Raw genomic sequence first — 19,343 nt, 5'->3', positions numbered from 1 at the left:
GCAGAAAGGAAGTTAGAACTCTGTTTAGAGCCCCTGCCTTCAGAATCAAGGTGGCACAGAAGTTATTTTAAATATATAAACTCAGTCAATTTGTTTAGCTTTTAAGGTTTTGTCTACAGAACAAAGTTACTGTGTGATATACTACAGAATTTATTTAATTTACAGTACTTATTTTGCAAGAAGACTCCTGTGAATGATGGTACCATATTTCAAGTTGGTCTTTATTCTGCTTAGCTTGGTACAGTTTGAAATTAACTTGATTAGGCTAAGAAGAAAAAAAAATATTTCCCAATAAGCACATACCAAAGTTATTTGGAAATATTTGACTTCATTCTCAGTCTGCATCCTGTCTTCACATGAATCAGCTTTCAGGTACAGAGAAACTATCGTTTGAACTGTGCAGGTCTTTCTGTGTCTGTCTGGGTCACAACAACCCCATGCAGTGCTACAGGCTTGGGGAAGAGTGGCTGGAAAGCTGCCCGGCAGAAAAGGACGTGGTGGTCTTGGTCGACAGCCGGCTGAATATGAGCCAGCAGTGTGCCCAGGTGGCCAAGAAGGCCGACGGCATCCTGGCCTGTATCAGAAATAGTGTGGCCAGCAGGAGCAGGGAGGTGGTTGTTCCCCTGTACTGGGCACTGGTGAGGCCGCACCTCGAGTCCTGTGTTCAGTTTTGGGCCCCTCGCTACAGGAAAGACATGGAGGTGCCGGAGAGTGCCCAGAGAAGGGCAACCAAGCTGGTGAGGGGCCTGGAGCACAAGTCTTATGAGGAGCAGCTGAGGGAACTGGGGCTGTTTAGTTTAGAAAAGAGGAGGCTGAGGGGACACCTTATTGCTCTCTACAGCTACCTGAAGGGGGGTTGTAGTGAGGTGGGTGTTGGTCTCTGCTGTCAGGTGGCTGGAGATAAGACAAGAGGAAATGGCCTCAAGTCCCGCGGGGGGAGATTTAGATTAGATACTGGGAAAAATTTCTTCACCAGAAGGGTTGTCAAGCATTGGAACAGGCTGCCCAGGGAAGTGGTGGAGTCACTGTCCCTGAAGGTATTCAAAAGACGTATAGATGAGGCACTGAGGGACATGGTTTAGTAGTGGACTTGGCAGTGCTAAGTTAACAGTTGGACTTGATGATCTTAAAGGTTCTTTCCAACCAGAACGATTCTATGGTTCTATGATTCTCCTTAATCCATTTTATAAAGTATTTTAAAAAATTGTATACTCCATTTATTTTGGGGCAGATGCAGATGAAGACAGGGCCTTTGATTAAACTAGAAGGCAACACTGAGTTGAAATGGCAAGAGACGCTGATTTAAATACACCCCCTATGAGCACACCTTAGCTCAGGCAGTGCTCTTCAAAGCTCCTCAGAGCTTTTGATCTGTTGTTGCAGTTTGTAATGTAAAAGAAAATCAGAGGAGTTTTGAGTAAGTTGGGACAAGACCATGGTTGGTTTTAAAGGCTTTGCTTTAAAGCAGTTTCTGATTCTGGGTAAACATTTTTTAGACAAAATCCTTGGTTGCAGTCACCCGATCCAAATGACTGAGCTCACTGCTAGTGGGTTACTTCTCATTAGCAGAGCTATCATCTGGCTTAAGCTAGCACCTTCTACTTTGTGATTAACATGTGCAAAAAGTGGATACCTAGTTAATTACTATGTCTCAGCTGAAAAGCAGCAACACATTAGTCCCTAGTAATTTAATTGCTTTTACTTGTGAATCCATTCACATACTTACTTTTATAAGTAATTTTATTGATTAAGGGGTGGGATTAGGGTTGGGGTTTTGGTGCATGATACCCCTCTCATGAATATTGCACGTTATGTCTTGCTATTTTTGCTTTGTTTCTTAATTCCCTCATCATTTGTGACCCACAGTAAAGTAGAACTAAAAACTCCAAGGACGTACACAAAAAAAAATCATTTGAAAGTAAGAATGCTGCTTACTATCAACTGGAAATCTCTTTATTCTCAAACCTTCTGTGATTTAGCCTGGGGCTTAATTCACTGTACAGTACTGATGAAGAAAAGAAGCCTGAGTCAGGTTTGATTCTAGGTTTTGCACCTGTTAGAACAAAAGAATATTGAAGAGAATAACATTCCCTGGCTTATTTGGCTCTAGAGGTACTTAATTTAAGACATTATTGATGTAACTTAAGGAACTTCTCATCTGTGTGTGACTTTTCAGGCCTGATATCTCTATCATGCTCAACTGAGCCAGGTCCATATTTATAAGTGACGAGCAATAAATGAGCACATAGGCACTCACATTAAAAATTAAATTAAATTGGAAGAAAAAAAGAAGAAAAGGAAAGAAAAAGGAGGTGATCAAAACCCATGCTTATTCCCTTGCCGGTAGTCTAGGAGAATCCCTTCAGCTTCACTGCAGTCAGCAAATACGCTCCACCTGTCACACAGACCACAGACAAATTGATCAGTATATGTGTTTTCACAGGGTCCTCTGTCCCATTTCCAGTTTGACAGTCAGTGGATCTAAGGGTCGTAAGCTGCATTGGAAAAATTTAAGTCAGCATATGCGGGGTATTAAATCAATTATACCATTCTGAGTAGTGGTAAAGGTGGAGCTCTTTCCTAAGTCCGCTGGCGAGCACCTTGAATTCTTGTTTTCATTTGTGGCCTCACCACAGAATTGTTGTGTGTTCATGAGTAAGCCAGTTCATCACTCTACCTCCAAGTCTTTCAGCTGTAAATGCAATGCGGCCTCCTCACCACAAGATTTTATTAGGGCCCAGAAACTCTTTGGTTAGAGTCAATGGCAAAAGAGGCTTTTGACCTCAACGAGGGTTAATATTAGGATCTTAGTATCTGTAAGGCACTTTAAGAAACTCAGATGAAAGGTGAAGTAACATAATAAGGAACAACAACAAAAAATCACTGAACGCTGAGCTTGCTGAGTTTGCTTTACCCATGGCCTGTCTGTAGATGCAGCACAATATAAAGAGGTAATTATGTAACTTTTTCAGAATGGGGCTGTAGTGGGAAAAATAAATGCTAGGGAGATCTGCTTTTTATACACAAAATATGTACAAGTAGCAACTTTATGATCATTTTGTTACAGCTCTTAAAATGAGCCCGTGTGCTAGGCTTCCACCTGGTTCCTGTTCTTTTTTTGCTTATCTTGCATGCATGTATTAAATGCCTCTCTGCAAACAGGCAAAATGCTAACCTAACATTGAGAGCTTCTCTCTGGTTTTGGGAGAAAAGGGAATCTGCTAACCAGGACCATTTCAGAGCAAAGTCCATTGTTTAGTAAATACTGTCAGGGACTTAGCGACCATGCAAGAAGATATTGATGTATTTAAGTCAGTATATGCGTAAAAGCCTTACGGGTTTTAATTTTTTTCTTAATTTCACCTTACCTGCAATCTTTCAGTTACCATTCTCCACAAAGCTCAGCTAATCAACAGCTGGAAGTAAATGAATAACTAGATGCACCCAAGCCAGAAAAGCAGATTGAACTCAGAGGAAATTTTAATTTTAAGTGTATGTCTTGGACTGCTACCAGAAGCCCTTTAGAATGTCATTGTTCTTTGGGGGAAATTTGGATGTGGACAAAAAGACCATTAATAAAGGCTGTCAAAACATCTGTTAAAAATCTGCAAGTTACAAAATATGCATTAAAAAGATAATTAAATATAGATGGTACAGTTTAAAGGTCTTCATTTTCTAGTTTGTAGAAATCTTCATGGGGTAGGCTTAGGCCAGGTATACTTCTGGAATTTTTAAGTTAAAAAAGGAGAAACAAAGACAAAGACCAACCATTCCCTGCACTCCCCTCTCCCTTCCCCAGTTCCTAGTTAGAGTGTACAGGAACAAGAATTTTTCTCTCTCTGGAGAGCAGAGGAGGAAAATGGCAGTTGCGAGTGAGAAAAAAAGCACATTGCTGTTCTGCTCAACTAAGAGGAATGCAGAAGACCTCTGCCCTTCTCTCCTTTCTAGGGGAACTGCCTCTTCTCTACTTAAGACCCAGTGTGTGTTTGCTCCTTTCCAACTATTCCTAGCTGGAAAATAAGAACATAATTTCCCTCCTTTTTTCTTGGCTGAACGAGTTTTTAACTCTGCCGGCTGGGACATCTGCCCCGGGGCTGACTCTTTGCACCTGTGCTGGATGCTGGGGTAGTGCTGGACCTGCTGCCCTCCCTGCTCCTCCCGGGGGACACGCACCCTGCTGCAGGTAGCTTAACCCTTGGGTGAGCCGCCCACAAATGGCTTTGCCTGTGAATATTCATGGATGTTTGAACCAACTTCTTGACTAAGGACACCCTGCCACTTTGAGATGTAATCCCCCAAAAGCTACTTGAACTAAAACCAGTTAGGGTACCTATCGCCCCATCTCCCTGCTGTTGGTTTTTGGGTTTTGGGGAATGTGTCTTTCCTTTCTGAATTTCTGTTTTGTGGTTTTATGATTATGACTGCTGTTTGAAAAACCAGGCTTGGCTTACTGACAGCATAGTTCTGATCCTGTATTAGGGATTGTTTCTATGCCTGTGCATGTTATGAAGTCCCTGAACTGTACAGGGATTTCTGGCAGCAGGTCCTTGCAAGGGACGAGCCCAGCTGGCATTCTAAAAGAAATGGTGAAGTGCATTTCAGGCAAAATAGGTACAACACAGGGTGTACTTAAAATGGAGGTGATTTATGCAATTCATTTTTTGTTCCGATTGACAATATTTTGGGAAGACTGTGGCCTGCAAACTCACTGAGCTAACATCATATCAAGGAGAAGGGGAAAATGTCCAGACTGAATGGTCTTTAAGTAAATCTGATTTCTAACCCGACTGCAGCCCAGAAAGGACCAGACGGGGTCATCATTCCCAATAACTACTGTGACTTCTGCCTCGGAGGCTCCAATATGAACAAAAAAAGTGGCCGACCTGAGGAACTTGTATCGTGCTCAGACTGTGGGCGCTCTGGTAGGTGACTCCTTCTTGCATCTTTCTTGTACAAAGGCATTTGTGTGATTTCGTTTTTGCTTCTTCTGAAGATTTTGAAGAAGGGCAGTGCATTTGGGAGGGGATAGAAGATGAAGTCTTACCTCTTGTCTGTGTTTGTGGGAAAGGATGGCTGGAACATTTTCTGTCATAAAACCCATTGTTGGATTCACATTTTTAAGCTAATAGGGTCTTATGAAATAATAAACTTTTAATGTATTTAGCGGCTTCTGTGAACATTGGTACATGTACTAGTTGTTCTTCAAATGGAAGGAGAAAATCCTGTGACAACGTTAAAGAATGGTCTCTGTCTTCAAATGCTGCAATTACAACTATAAATTACTTACAAGATTTATGAAAGTTGCATGACAAGCATTTCCATTGATTACACATTTCATGCATTTCTTCATCCAAAAAAGAAAGAGGGAGGAAATTACAGGGTAGGGATGGGGGTAGCTGTCAAGAATTATCCTCTTACAAGATGACTATCATTAATTTTGTTTAAAGAGCTTTTTATTTCTCCGTTTTCTTTCCTTCTCTCTTTTTAAATGTAGGCAATTGTGTCTTTCCCATTCTGAGTTGTCTTTTTTTCTGGACTGTTGTTTTCTTCCTTTCTTTCTTTCTTCTTTTTTTGTTTCTTCTCCTTTTTTTTGGGAAATTTTATCCCAGCTGAGCAGTTATTTATAGCTTGTGTGGAAGGTGGTGGCAGCGGTAGAGGGAATGGGAGACCTTTAACAAATGCATATTCCAGCTTTGGTCCAAGTTTCCAGTTGTGGTATTTCTGGAAAATGGTGATACTAGTGGTAATAAGACCATCATATGGAAATCTGAAAACCAAAGAGACCTTGAAATTAAGTATTGCTGCTGCTCCTTCTGTACTGTAGTCACTGAAAGATGTCTGTTGCATGGTGGCTGAAATGTGATGTGGAGTGTTCTCGTGCCAAGGGAGTGGCATTTTTATGCTCCTGCTGAAATTCACAGTAAGCCTCTTACCACATTCAGTGGGAGCAGGACTAGACTCTCACTGACAAATTGCCTTCTGCAGTTGTTGTGACCTCTGAAGATATTCTGAAGTGATACTGACTGTCACCAGAAGACTGATGGGAACCCCTTTGGTTTTCTCCAGGGGCGTCCTTATCAATGCTGTGCAGTCAGGGGCATGGACTTTTTAGCGTATACGTGTTTACTTCTTAATAACTGAAGGGGGAAGCTCATGGGGTCTGTGGTGCCATCTTGGAAGATCATTGCCCTTTCCCTTGATTGTTATAGTTCAATATAACTCATTTCAGCATTGTCCTGATATGGCACAGTGAGACGGATCAATATTTTTTTGCTATTTACACATTGCTATGGTGATTATATCAGAATGTAACACAAATACGTTAATTCCCTTGATTCCTTAGTGGGATAGAACAAGTAGATCAGCATGTAACCTAAATTGTGCAAAATCAGTTCCATTAAATGCTATCCTTGTACAAATTCTGACCCACCTGGGTCGTTCATAGGGTTCTACAATGCTGTGACTGATGTGTGATGAAAGTGATTAAGGTACAACCACACACAAATTTCTAAGCTAAAACAATGAAACCTCTTTGGTGGCTGCCATCTTTCTCTTTCTTGATAATGGAGAACATTTTCATTATACTGAAAGAGAGGTCATGGAAATTACCTTGTTTCTTCCGTTCACAAAGTCAGTAAAATCACATCTCTACAAGGTGGTTCATCTGCCAATTATTTTATTATATACATTTCCTTTTTGTGAACAGGATTTAATTCTTCATGTCTCAAGCAATGCAGTGTACTTGTTATATGGCTGATTCCTGTAGCTGGAGCGGGAACCAAACAGTTGGTTACTTAATACCATGCTACTGTTTCTGAATAATAGAATAGCCGTTCCCTAAAATCTCACACTTTCATTATGCTGGGGCACAAGAGACATCTTTTTCTCTACCTTTTCTGAAGAGGGAATTTGAAGGCTATACCATTAATCACATAACATGTTTGATTGAGGGAGAAAATAAACCTCAGTTTTGCAGACTTCAGTATTTGACTTTTCTTCTTTTTGTTGTTGTTGTTGCCGCTATTGATGTCCTGTGTGGAGAATTTCCTGTTCCATATTGAAAGTTGGATTGACTTACACACATTTGAACTTTTCAGTGTTCCCAAAGACAGGTCACTTCTCATCTTAGTTGGTTTAGTTGTTGAACTGTATATATTTGTTGGGGGGGAGAGGGGGTCTATTTTTGAAGGAGATGCCATGAAATTGGAATAAAAGCATTTGTTTAGGTTACTTTCACTTACTCTTCAAAATGTATTTCATTTTGTCTACAGAGAGGACTCTTTAGGATCAGGTGAAAGACAGGGGTAAAAAATCGTCCTGAGGTTGATGAGCTATCTAGTGGGTTACATTTCTATAGCAGTAAATTTGTGACAGTTGATGCCAGTCTGAAGGACAGTCATTGTGCTTAGAGCTAACGGTGTCTAATTACTTATATGGTCTAAAAATCTTCTAAAATTGATCTAAGTAATCACAAGGAAATATTTTACTGTCTTTTGAAGAGAGGAAAACATGATTAACCCTTTCGCTGCTATAGGTATGGGCACCTGTGTTGTTTGTAGTTTTTTTCTCTTTGAAAGAGATACTGAACCTTTTTTATTTTTCTTACTGCAGTTCTACCGAGCTATGTTGTTGAGGTGCGCAGGCACATACAAGCACACACCTATGAGCTCGATAGTCTGAATTGTTTAATAATAATGATGATTAAAAAAATTATGATGATGATGCCTGTTGCTTAACCCATGTGCTGATATATTCATCATACATGTCAGCTCATTTGGGAAGAGAAGGCAGGAGGGACGAAGCAGCGCCAGCACGCACTACGGAGGACTTGTTCGGTTCCACGTCAGAAAGCGACACCTCGACCTTTCATGGCTTTGACGAGGACGATGCAGAAGAGCCTCTCTCGAGCCGAGGAGGTGGCTGTGGTGGCAGCTCTCCCTCTGCAGACAAAAAGGGTGGCTGCTAAAATAACTAAAAAGACACACAAACTCTGAGCGATTTGCTGTCCTTTTTACTACTAGGATTATTATTACCTTTTTCTTTTTTTAATTTTAGGTCCTTGGGTTTTGGGGGCTTTTTGTTGTTATTTTTGTTGTTTTTCCTGTGGGGTGTACACTGAAAGCACAAACGTTTAAAGCTCTTGACAACTACTTGGAAGAGACAGAAGGTTTTGATTTTCCTGTTATTTTTTTCATTTTAATTTGTTTTTCTCCCACCTCCCCCCCTTCTCTTTCTCTCTGGAAACGTAAAAGGTGGATTTAATATTTTTTTTAATAGTGAGCAGAGTTGATTTTCTTGTCTTTTAATATATATATCGGCAAACCACGAAAAATACAGATGGGTTGGAGAGCAGAAAGCAAACCCAAATAGGTTTTTTTAATTATTATTATTTATATATTCTATATATTATTAGAAAAACTACTTTTTAAATAAAAATAGAAAAAAGAAAACAAAAAAGCAATGGATGTCTACTTGATAATAGAACTGTTTCTAGAGAACCACTGTGGGCGGACTCTATTGGAGGACAAGGAAACTCTTGATGTGATGGCTTCTGCATTTTGAGATTTTGCACTTATTGTAGCATGTGGAGTTTGGCTCTTCTTGTACACCTGCTACGCTTGTCTTTAACAGCCTGAAAATACAAGCAGCACCATTGAAGACCATGACTTTGGGGAACACATTTTCATCCCTCCTTTGGACACCTTTACACTCAATAGATCTCTTCCTCCCTGCACCCCTTCATGTCTTCCTTACTCCGTTCTGCTTTTTTTTTTTTTCTTTTCCTTCACCTTTCACTTCACGGACAGCAATTTCCAAGCATAGGGGTGGAATATGAATGGCAAGTCATAGACGTCAAAGACAAAACAGATGGAGGAGCAGAATCATGGAAGAAATGATATGGAAAAATACCTCACCTATACTTTTCTTTCCATTTTTAACTTTTAATTCACAGCATTTTTTCCTGTGTCGCCCAGTTTTTTCTCTCTGTAGTGTCTTGTGAGACACTTTGTTTGCTTTTCAATAGCTTCTCTTGAAATAAACCAAAGCAATACTCATTAAAGTTCCAAGGGCAATGGAGAAGAGAGTGACTCCCTTCCCAGCGACTTTCCCAGAAAGGAGGAAACACGCAGCAGGATTTGAAAGGTATGTCTGAGCTGAAATGTCTTTCACTCAATTGTGAAATCTCTGTGCCCTGGATTTTCAACAGACCCTTGACTGAGCTTTGTTGTAGGAGTAAATCCTGTGGATTAAATTGTATTATGGGTATGCACCACATTCATACCCTTGGTGAAGCTAATGGAAATCCTGTGGGAGCAGGATCCAGCCTTGTGTGCAGTCAGAAGTGGTTCAGAAGGAGTCAGTGTGTAGGTTACATTTTGCTATCTTAATGCAGGCAAAAATCTCCCTGGAGTGGGGGCAAGATTAGGTTCTAAGGATATATTTTTACTGATGTGTATAATGCCAAACAGGGTGAAATGATGACCTCATTTAAATCAGAGGCAAAATAGACATTTATCTGGACAGTGTCTAATCCTTAAACTGGCAGTGTGTGTTTTTGATACCAGAATAAAAATCTCAGCCTCGCAATGAAGACTTCAGATATATATTGTTCTAATGCATGAATGAAGCCTATCCAAGTGGATTCGGTTTCTCCTGTTTCTTGTGCTGGGGTAGCACAATACTGTCTGTGAGAACTCTTTCAATGTTTTTTCCCTCCCTATAAGGCTTAAAAAAAAAAGACAAAGGATGCAGTCTCTAATTTTTTTATTGTTCACTTTAGACATGGAATAAGCAGTGGCTAGATTCTGCTTTTAGGTACATGGGTGTAAATCCAGAATACATGCTAACTGATGTCTACATTACATTAATAATATGCCTTCAGAATGGTGTCAAAAAATGTTACAAAATACCTCTCTCTGTTTATCCTGTAGGATGGTGCATGCCAGAGCCATGCACACCTGCCAGGAGAAAGCCTTAAGCTTTCCCCGTATTGATAATCCTTTTCTGTTACTATTCTGCTCCTGATGGTGTATTATAATCGATCAAGTGTCAAATCAATATTTTGACCTAATGCTGTCAATGAGAAATATACTTTAACTGGTACATTAATTCCTTCCACAACCAGTCCTTTTTTCTCTGAAGTAATGCAAGATAAATTTATAGTATTTTGCCACTCTTCTGTATTTGCTAAAAGCTCTAAGTTCAGATGGTTTCTAGGGGTGAGGCATAGGCATACAGGCATCTGCTTTTCCAAAATCCCTGAAAGAGTTAGGACTTAGTTTGCATATCTGTATCATTTTATATATATGTGTGTGTGTGTGGAGATAAATACATATCAGAAATGTATGTACACAGACACATGCACACATATAGGTAATGCAGACATTAAAATAAAGAGCAACAGAAGTCAAGATGGAAGACACTTCCCAACCAAGCATGGGTGGAAGCAGCCCTTGTGTGAGGCACTGTGGGCTCACATGTTCCATAGTGACCTTACTGTAAGCAAAGAGTAATATCAGTAAAGTCCAGTGGATTTTGTCTAAATTTATGCTAATCTAACTGAGAGCAGAATCTGGTTCCAGAAGTAGAGTTGTTCCCAGTTCTGAAGAAATACCACAAACCTGAAATGTTGTAGATTTAAAAAAATGAAGTTCAAATTCATTTCTTCTGCTACTCCTGCCCTTCAATCCCTGCACTTACATTTGTGGCAGTATTACTGTATTGTCTCCCTTTAAAAAAAATTTTTTTTCTTTCTTTTGCTACTCTGTGACATGCCTGTGTGAACAACAGGGAAAATAGAAAGGGAGCAAGTATCTAGAAATATGCCAAATCCACATTAAACAAACAACATGATTTCTTGTACCCGTCTTTCATCTACTTCTTCTACCCATGTAGCAGCCATGTCACACTGATTAGAAGGGTAAGAAAAGAGTTTAAATTTTGCCCAGTGTTCCTCAAAATACAGTCAGAGTATGCTTTGACAGGGAAAGGCTCACAGGAGTAATGAAGACTTGAATTATCCAGGACTTGAAGAGAGCTCAGTTTTCATTTGACTAGCTTTTACTGCCTGAGAGGTGTAGGCTTGACACACTTGGACACTGGTGCAGGGATGGCAGCACAGAGCTCAGCATTTACTAAGCACTGTATTTACCCAGCATCTTGCATGCTGTTGCAGCCCATCCTGAGCTCCATGCTGCTGTGCTGACTATAGCCCTCGCAGCACCTGAGCTAGCTAGCTGAAACCTACCCAGGTACATCTTTCTGAAGAACTCCACTCGCTGCATCAACTGCAGAATAGGAATACTCTAAATATAATTTTTTCCAAGTGGAGTCCTTACCATTGTCTTTTGTGAACCATGCCTAACACATTCTGTGCTCTTTTGGAATACAAACAATAATCAGATGCCCATAATTCATTAAGTCTTGATTTAGTTTCACAAATGCAGTTTCTATAACAATGCATACAGTCTTAATCCTTTCGCAACCTAACCACCCATCTTTGTGACAACTGGGTAGCGCAGCACCCTCAGAAAGAAGCCACAACAGCTCACAGAGTGCATAAAAATTGCCAGCTGACATTTATTACAGATAGCATAGAAAAATATCCATCACTGTTATTTATACCATTTAAGTGTACATGGACAGTCACTGGTTCAATCTAGTCCTGAGAGAGGAAGGAAGGTAAAATAAATTCATTGTTATGGAGAGCAGAGTAGTCCTTGGGTTCCTCAAGATGTCTTATTAGACTGAGATAGCCAACATGAGTTTAGTCCAGCAGGCTGAGCAGTGTGGTAACTGACGGTAGGAAGGCATCGATCATAGGGAGGAAGTTAAGATGTAGAGATGGAAGCCAAAAGAATACTCGTTTAAGCTAGGTTGTGAAGTAGTGTTAACAGTGAATATTGAATGGAGTGTTGGTATGGAAATGAAATATTCTCAGGGCAAGTACTTCTGGAGTGAAGGCTGGGAACAGGGAAAGAAGTTTGGTAGCTCATAAGTTAAAGATGAAAGCAAAGCAAAAGGACTGCTACATGAGACCCTCTCAGATGGACGACGGGAAGGTGACAATGCTAATGAGGCAGAAAATATATAGGAGGAGATTTCATAAGTGCAATAATAAAAAAAGAGGACCCTGATACTGGCATAGCCAGGTCAGAAATGAGGGAACTGCACAGTGTCAGTTGTATCTTCAAAGAGTCCATAAGTCCCAAACCAAACTAGGAAGGCATAGAGTTTTCAATGTGGATTCCGGATTGTACCTAAAAAATACAGTCATCTTCAAAATCAGAAAGTAATGTGATGCTCTGTATTCCCCAGTGATTTCAGCAGTTCAACGAGACCTCCTGTTCTGAGCTTCATGAGATCTTTGAAGGCACAGTCCTTCAACTAATCACAAGCCTGGCTCTTCCAGTCCTCTTCCAAAGACATCCTTCTTATTAGAGGAAGGTTAGCTCAAGGCTGTCCAAAGATTCTCCTGAACCATATGCTCCCACACAAACCATGTACTGAAATAAGACAGCTCCAATGTGAAATGTGAATAAAGGGATGTTTCATTTCAGGCCCTAAATTCAGACATGTTTAATCATGGGAGCGGTCTCCTCAGGCACCTTTCTACTTCTCCATACTAAAGGATCTTAGAAAAGGCATATAATTTCCTGAGCCATCATCTGCAAACTTTGATTCACGAATGGGAGCAGGAGAAATAAGGAAGTGAGCAGCTGATTAGGGGGAAGAAAGGCTATGTAGAGTGTGCACTGATCCTTAGCATATCCCCTTTTGTGGCACTTCATTAGCTGACATTTTAGTAGGGGCAGACGTCTGCTCTTGCATGAAAACAATATAAAATTTTAAGCGTGATAATAAATATTGAGAAAATTTTAAGAGAATACAGGATACTGGCATAACAGTTAAAAAGTAAAAGGAGATCGTGAGGCATATGGCAGAACAGGGATGGAACTGAAATCTGGTTTGCTTCACTTTGCATCTCTTCCCTCCACCCAGGTGCCCCCCCTGCTTTGTGGGTTGGATATTTATTTATTGTATATGTAATAGTGCATGGAATAACATTATACATATGTGGTAACGTCATAAATGATAAGCCTAGGCCGCTGAAACAAGGTCTAGAGAGAACTTTGCCACTGGCTTCAGAAGGATTAGCACTGGGCTTCCTTAGCTATTGCTTTTATTGAATGAAACCTCACTGTTAATACGCTTGCTAGTATGGTGTAGACAAGCTCCGAGATGGCCATTTGTTTCAGCAGAATGTGTTATTAGAATCCCCTCCCCGCATTGTTTTGCCTTTGAGCTTTTACATTAGTTATTCATTTTGAGTTCCAGTTTGCCATTTTACAGACCTCAGCTTAGGCTCTTGATTGAAGACAGAGACTCAGTTTGCTGCCTGCTGATGCATGGAGCAAATGAGAACTGCACCCAGAGAGTCACTGAGTCTGGACTGTGCCGGGGCACCACTGCGGTCTCTCCTGCCTGCTTTGCCTTTCTTTGGTTAATTCTTGCAATGATATTTTGAGATGGGCCCTAAAATTATAATTCAAATACCATCAAACTATGGAGCTTTCAAAGCCTGGCTCTTCATGCAATCTGACTCTTCCCCATGGCAAGCGGTTTTACTGAATCAGTTCCTCAAGCAAACATTGTATTGACCCCACTGGGAGTCGTCTTATTATAAAAACTGCAAAATCTGCCCAGTGTGTTTTGTGCTGCAACATATGTAGATGTTTCTAATAAACACCCATTTTTTATTCTCCGTGATTTTTTTGTATTTATATAAAATTTGTAGCTATGAGTATATGTAAAGAATGAGGCACATGCATGTGCTCATGCTGGCATGGGGTTGTTTTGACAAACCCTCACAGTGCAGGAATGTAGCCAGGCTGAATTTTTTGCTGACTGAGCCATTACAATAAACCCTACCAACCTTTGTTCTCTTTGCCAGATATCTACCAGGGTTGGAAAAAACCCAACCTGTATAAATACCATAGAATACTGAAATTGGGTCGGAACTATTTTCATGTCCCTGTCTGTATTTCCATGAGTGCTAAGTTGCCAATTTCAGAGAAGACAAGTTGTAATAACATTTAGAAAAAAAAGCCAGTTCTTGTGATTTCAAGTTCTGATAGCCCTCTTAAGGGGATGCCGCCAGTTCATATCTTTGAGTTATGCTTTTGGTCGCTGGCAGCTCCTAAGATTTGGGACCTTTGTGTCATCCAGAACTGCTATGAGAGGTATATGGAAGACAGGGAGGAAGGCACTTGTATTTTGTGGAAATAAAGAGATTATTTTATTGGCTATCCAACACCGCTCAGGAGCTTAGCAGTATGTAACTGAGTCAATTCATGGATTAACTGCAATGCAAAATGCAGTCTTTCACTTATTTCCAGAAGTTATGACATTGCTGTCACCCAATGTGTATCGTTCAGACTTCTAAAAATGTCTTTTGTGCAGTGCTGCATACACTTGTGGCTCTGTACAAATAATTAGTAAAATAGCAAGGTAATCAGAACAGAATTTCATAAGCAAAGGTCTTAACCTCTAGTGAAGAGACAGCTTCTAAGCTGAATGATGAAGGTTATTTAATGATGTTCACAGGAAGAAAGATTGACAGCATTTAGTGCCTTTCTTTTGGATATGTTCCTTCATATCCTATTTGTTTGCTTTGTATTCACTTATGGCTCCCACGGTCAGTTGAAACTGAGTCTCTCAAGCTATATTTCCAAAGCACTAGAATGCAAGCAGTGTTGGAAGGTTGGGTTGTGTTGCTTCTGGTTTTTTTTTCTGAACACTTGCTTTTGTTGTCTGTTTGAGTTTGTTTAGTTTTACTTTGTATTGCCTTTCCCTCTGCAGTCAGCCCTGCCCTCATGGACTCCAGCATCCTTCAAGCAAGACATTTGAGAAAAAGGCCGAGAGAAGCCAGGATGCTTTGATACTTCTCCTCTCCTTGCCCTGACCCTTCCGTACCCGAGTTTCATCTGGCACAGGAGCCTGGACTGTGGGAAGTTGGCTGCCAACTGTTGAGAGAAGTTCTGGGGATGCCCTAAGCTGGTGCAATACAAAGAAGTTTTTTAAAGTCTTGATTTCACTTTCTTTTAAGCTTATGTATAAAGCCAGGTCAAACTGGAATTGATCTACAGTAGAACTGACTGAAAAACAAACAAACTGAAAAAAGACTTAACTATTTTATTTATTTCGATATTTAAGAGAGAAAAGAAGTGCTGAAGTTGCACAGTATTTTTGTTTGAAATACATTTTACTTCAAATTTTAAATGCAATTTTGTGAAGACATGAAATTTTAAAAAGCACTTAATGTAAAATAAAGACTGAATATTTACTTTAAGGAAAAAACTTTTTTTAAATAATGAAAATAAAGATCAACTCTGCTCTCTCTCTTACTTTAAAGAAGCCATTCATACATGTGCTGGGTATCTTTGTTTTTTGCAAATTGGATGTGGTAAGTGAAGATTGTTCTGGTTTACTTTCTCCTTAATAATATTATCCTGTTAGATGCTTAAAACTTACTTTGCTCTACTGTGTTAGGCACAAATCTGAACAAAACCTGTTGAAATAGCAAAGACCAGGCTCAGTGGCTGGACTTTTTTGTTACCAGATTTTGTGTCCAAGTCAAAGGACTGTCTTCTCCCAGTAGGATTGATGTGTCTCTTCTGCACAGTAAAAGAGGTTTGCTCTTGAGCAACTCTGTGAAGTACTTCTCTGAAAGAGGGGTTTAAAAAAGGAAAACAACTCTGTTAATTTTAGTATTATTTTTTGCTTCGGTAATTCCACAGCTGATTGTGAGTTGGTTGTAAGGGAAGTATCTAAATGTTCAAGTGCTCGTGGCATGGAGCTTCCTGTTGGAGTCAAGGATGATGCCATGTGTAGAAACCTTGTGTACTTCAGCCCTTTCTTAAGTGGTAGTGGACTTTGAAAAGTGTACAGGTGCACCCGCATGTCAGCAGTAAGCAATGGGGGTTACTCAGCAGGAGAAGAATGTGAGTTCCTGCAGCTGCAATCCTAAATTGTCCTGTGAGGCAGCGGTGAGGGACATTCACATCCTGAATTCTAAGTTGTTAGCCATCTTCTCAGTGAAATAAGGTGTTCTGCTTCATACAAGCACTGGAGGATTTTGTTGTCTGCCAAATCTGCTCACAGTGGATAGTGGAGGACTGTTCACTGTCATGTGTGGTGCAGTCTAGTAAGGATGCAGGGTAGCCTTGTGTCCTAGGAGAAGGGTATTGGACTTGGCTCTGAGATTAGCTTTTCCTCTGTAGCAGGGGTGCCAGATGTACCTATTGGTATAGACCCAGGGTATAGATAGAAAAAGTGGTTTTGTTAATATGGCTTATGTTTGCTTTTGGAGTGAAAAAGGCTACGTCTACAAAGAATGCATCCTGACTAGGTGAAGCTGCCAGAGAGCCTGATTCTGAATTGTGTTTCTTGCACACCTAAAACTCAAACTTACCTCATTGAGAGGTTTCCATGTGTCAGCAGCAGCAGATTTTGTCCTCTTCTCCCTTCCCCTTCTCCTGCTTCTTCCCAGATTAACACATAGGGCCAAAAATAACCGTGTCAGATGTCCGGTAGACCTGAGTCCTGCTCCCACTAAGTTAAATGACAAAATTTATGTCCTGATTGGGCTCTTTAGCAGGATGGTTTTGTTTTGTTCATTTTGTTAGTTTCTAAACTTGCAGTGGCAAACTGCCTTTAGAGAAAAAAAGAAATCAAATTTTATTTCATCAAAATATAACAAGACGCACAACTGTAATGAAGATTTGCAAACTGTAGGGTCTGTGTTCAGTTTCTGTAATATTCCTTCCAAATAAAAGTTCTGCTTCCAACGTCCCTACTGTATATTCCTCTGTAAATATTACTTTATCAAACCAATACCACAAGGTCTTTTTTAGTGCAAATAATCTTCTTTTAAAAAGACATTGTTGAATAACATACTTGTACATATACTTTTCTAAGCTCTCCATTGTTTATAATACTCTCTTTGAAGCTTAAAATAAAACTTCCTCCTCTATTGATTTGTTTCCCTTTTCCATTTTGTAAATTATGACTTTTGTCCCTGGATTTTGTTTTGTATTTCTTAATGAAGCATGACGTTAACCAAGAATTCTCTTCCTTTTTCTCTTTTGCTTTCTCTTCTCCATTCATTGGACTACAGAAACTGGTCCTGTTGCTTGCTCTAGTGAAGGTAGGCAGGAAATAAAATACTGCTTTTGTGTAGGACTCATTTTAAGTGTTTCCTATCATTTGGTGATAATAGAGGATCTTCCTAAATGTGTTTGTATTTTAATAACCTTCTCCACTAGTTTAATAGAGTTGCATTAAATTAATTTAGATTCAAAGGTGGAGTCTAAATTATATGAGAGCTTTTTGTATAGATTTTAGTGGCATTGCCTTAAGCAGCCCTGACCCTACCTATGCCATTTCTAATCCAGTCACTGGAGTAACTGAAAACTGTGGTTCCCTTTGCTGCATTTCACAGTGCAGGCATGAACCCTCCCTTTCCCTTTAGACACATTAGATTAGTAGCATGGTTGTATAGGATGGAAAGAGAAAGAGGAAATACTGTTTCAGATTAGATGCCATCTTTTTAAGAAACTCTGTATGTCCTCTTCCCTAATAGGCCTGCTGTCATTTTTATGAAGCTCTGTTGCCTTTCCTCTGCCTTCCCATCAATTTCTCTGCTACTAGTAGAGGCTCTAGATGGCCCTTTTTACTTTGGCAGCTGCTTGCAAAAATAGCAGCTGAGGTGTAGTTTTTAAAAGACCTTCTGGCGTGGGTACAGATCCTTTAGAGTAGTGAACAGCACCCCCCACACCCCAGCAGTTAAATAGCAAATAAGTCTGAAAGAACACGTCAGAAATGAGTCCAGTCAGGCAATATAGGAATTGTACAGAATTGTACAGATGGGCCTCTACCTGCCTCATTTTTAACAGTTGTGTGTGACAGAATGTGTGTCTTTGCAGCAGAGAATTAACTATTCTTGATCTTCTTTTATAGCCTTTCTCTATAAAGTTTTATTTTTCACATGTGTAATTTTAATTTCCATTAGTGTTTTGTTTCTTCACTCTTTCTTCAGGTGAATATGACTTGAAAACTTCACTGTGCAAGGCCTTTGGCCGACTCATTGGAGGAAGGAGGAAACCAACAGGCAGTTTCAGCTACCTTTGCTGTCCTCAGTCACTGTGGCTCTTGGGAACCTGTTTGGGATCTGATAGAGCAGCTCATGGATTCCTTACTGGGTTGTCCTCAGCTGTTCTGTGGCTAAAAAGGTCTTTCCTTCCTTTTCACCTGTTGGGCACTGGGGACCAGAGGCAGCTGAAAAGGTGGGGTAAGGTGTTAACCTTATTTCTGAGCCATGCTGAGAAGGCAGCTATGATGCTCTCCTTAGAGCACATACTGGGTGATAGGGTTGCTGGTTTTAAAGCCCCTCTTAGCAACTTCCAATTTCCTTTGTGCAATTTGCTCTCAGATATTCTTACAGTAATCTGAGTCGCAGGCCTACAAAACTACTTTTCCATAGGGATTTCACGGGGGGCAAGTAATCTTTTCCTGCCCCAAAGCAGAGAGGAGGGAGGGTATGTGATGACAGATCCTGAGCCCCTGGCCATTGCTGCTTTTGTTGTTCTCCTAGCTCCTCTTGAGCTTTCTGCTGTGCTGTGCATAGGACAGAGAGACCCAGACAGAGGTTGGACTGAGGGCAAAGCTGAATGCTGACAAATCAAAGACAGGAAAGTTGAAGAAAGGAAGGAAGGAAACTGCTTGTGGCATCAGTGCACTTTTCTTGTTCAATAGGTCATCTCCCATTCTAACTCAGTTGTCATTTTCATTGTCCCCAGTGTGATGGATGCAGAGAGCAGAGCTAGACATTCCTGCTAAGGTAACCAGGAGTGAAAGTGTACATTGACATTGGCCTTTATGGATGTCTGTCAGCACCCTGTTTAGATGAATGGGATCCTTCCCACCACAGCAGAGCTATTGTTACAGGCTGTCAGACTCCAGAGAACAACTCTGCACAAGTCTTATTACTTTGAACATTTTTGTCCCTTTTTTTTTTTAAGCCACAGGCCTGGAAATAGAAATGTTCTAAAGGAAAGTTTTAATTTTGCAGAAATTATCTGAAGAGAAAAAAATACCACTGTTCCCTAAGCCCCAGAGAAGATTTACCTTGGCATGCTGGCTAGGGAGGTATCTTATGTACCTGTCTGGAGAAGGGTTCTCACTGGTGAGAGTCAGACATGGCAGGAGGAGTGAGTAAAAATGTCTGCCAGCATTGCAGCAGCTAACGGGTGCCCCCAAAGCCAGGTTTCCCTGGACTGAGA

At 40.4% G+C, this 19,343-nt stretch overlaps 1 protein-coding gene across 7 annotated transcripts in view; it reads left to right on the top strand.

The window, feature by feature from the left end:
* DPF3 (double PHD fingers 3) overlaps positions 1-19,343 on the top strand; it is a 168,659-nt gene that overhangs the window by 128,785 nt on the left and 20,531 nt on the right. For 3 of the 7 annotated variants that reach the window (XR_011324809.1, XM_069784291.1, XM_069784290.1), the window contains one exon: positions 4,794-4,922. Coding sequence is in view for 4 of the 7 variants with exons in the window: in XM_069784291.1 (XP_069640392.1) it covers positions 4,794-4,922 (129 nt within the window). In the remaining 3 variants the exon portion in view is untranslated. Of the gene's footprint in view, positions 1-4,793; positions 4,923-7,611; positions 9,145-14,862; positions 16,398-19,343 lie in introns of those variants that run through there. The other 4 variants (XR_011324808.1, XR_011324807.1, XM_069784293.1 and 1 more) reach the window with 3 other exon arrangements.

This window comes from Haliaeetus albicilla, chromosome 5, assembly GCF_947461875.1.
Source record: "Haliaeetus albicilla chromosome 5, bHalAlb1.1, whole genome shotgun sequence".
NCBI lineage: Eukaryota > Metazoa > Chordata > Aves > Accipitriformes > Accipitridae > Haliaeetus > Haliaeetus albicilla.
The sequence above is the reverse complement of the archived record's forward strand: the minus strand, read 5'-3'. Positions and strand labels throughout refer to the sequence as shown.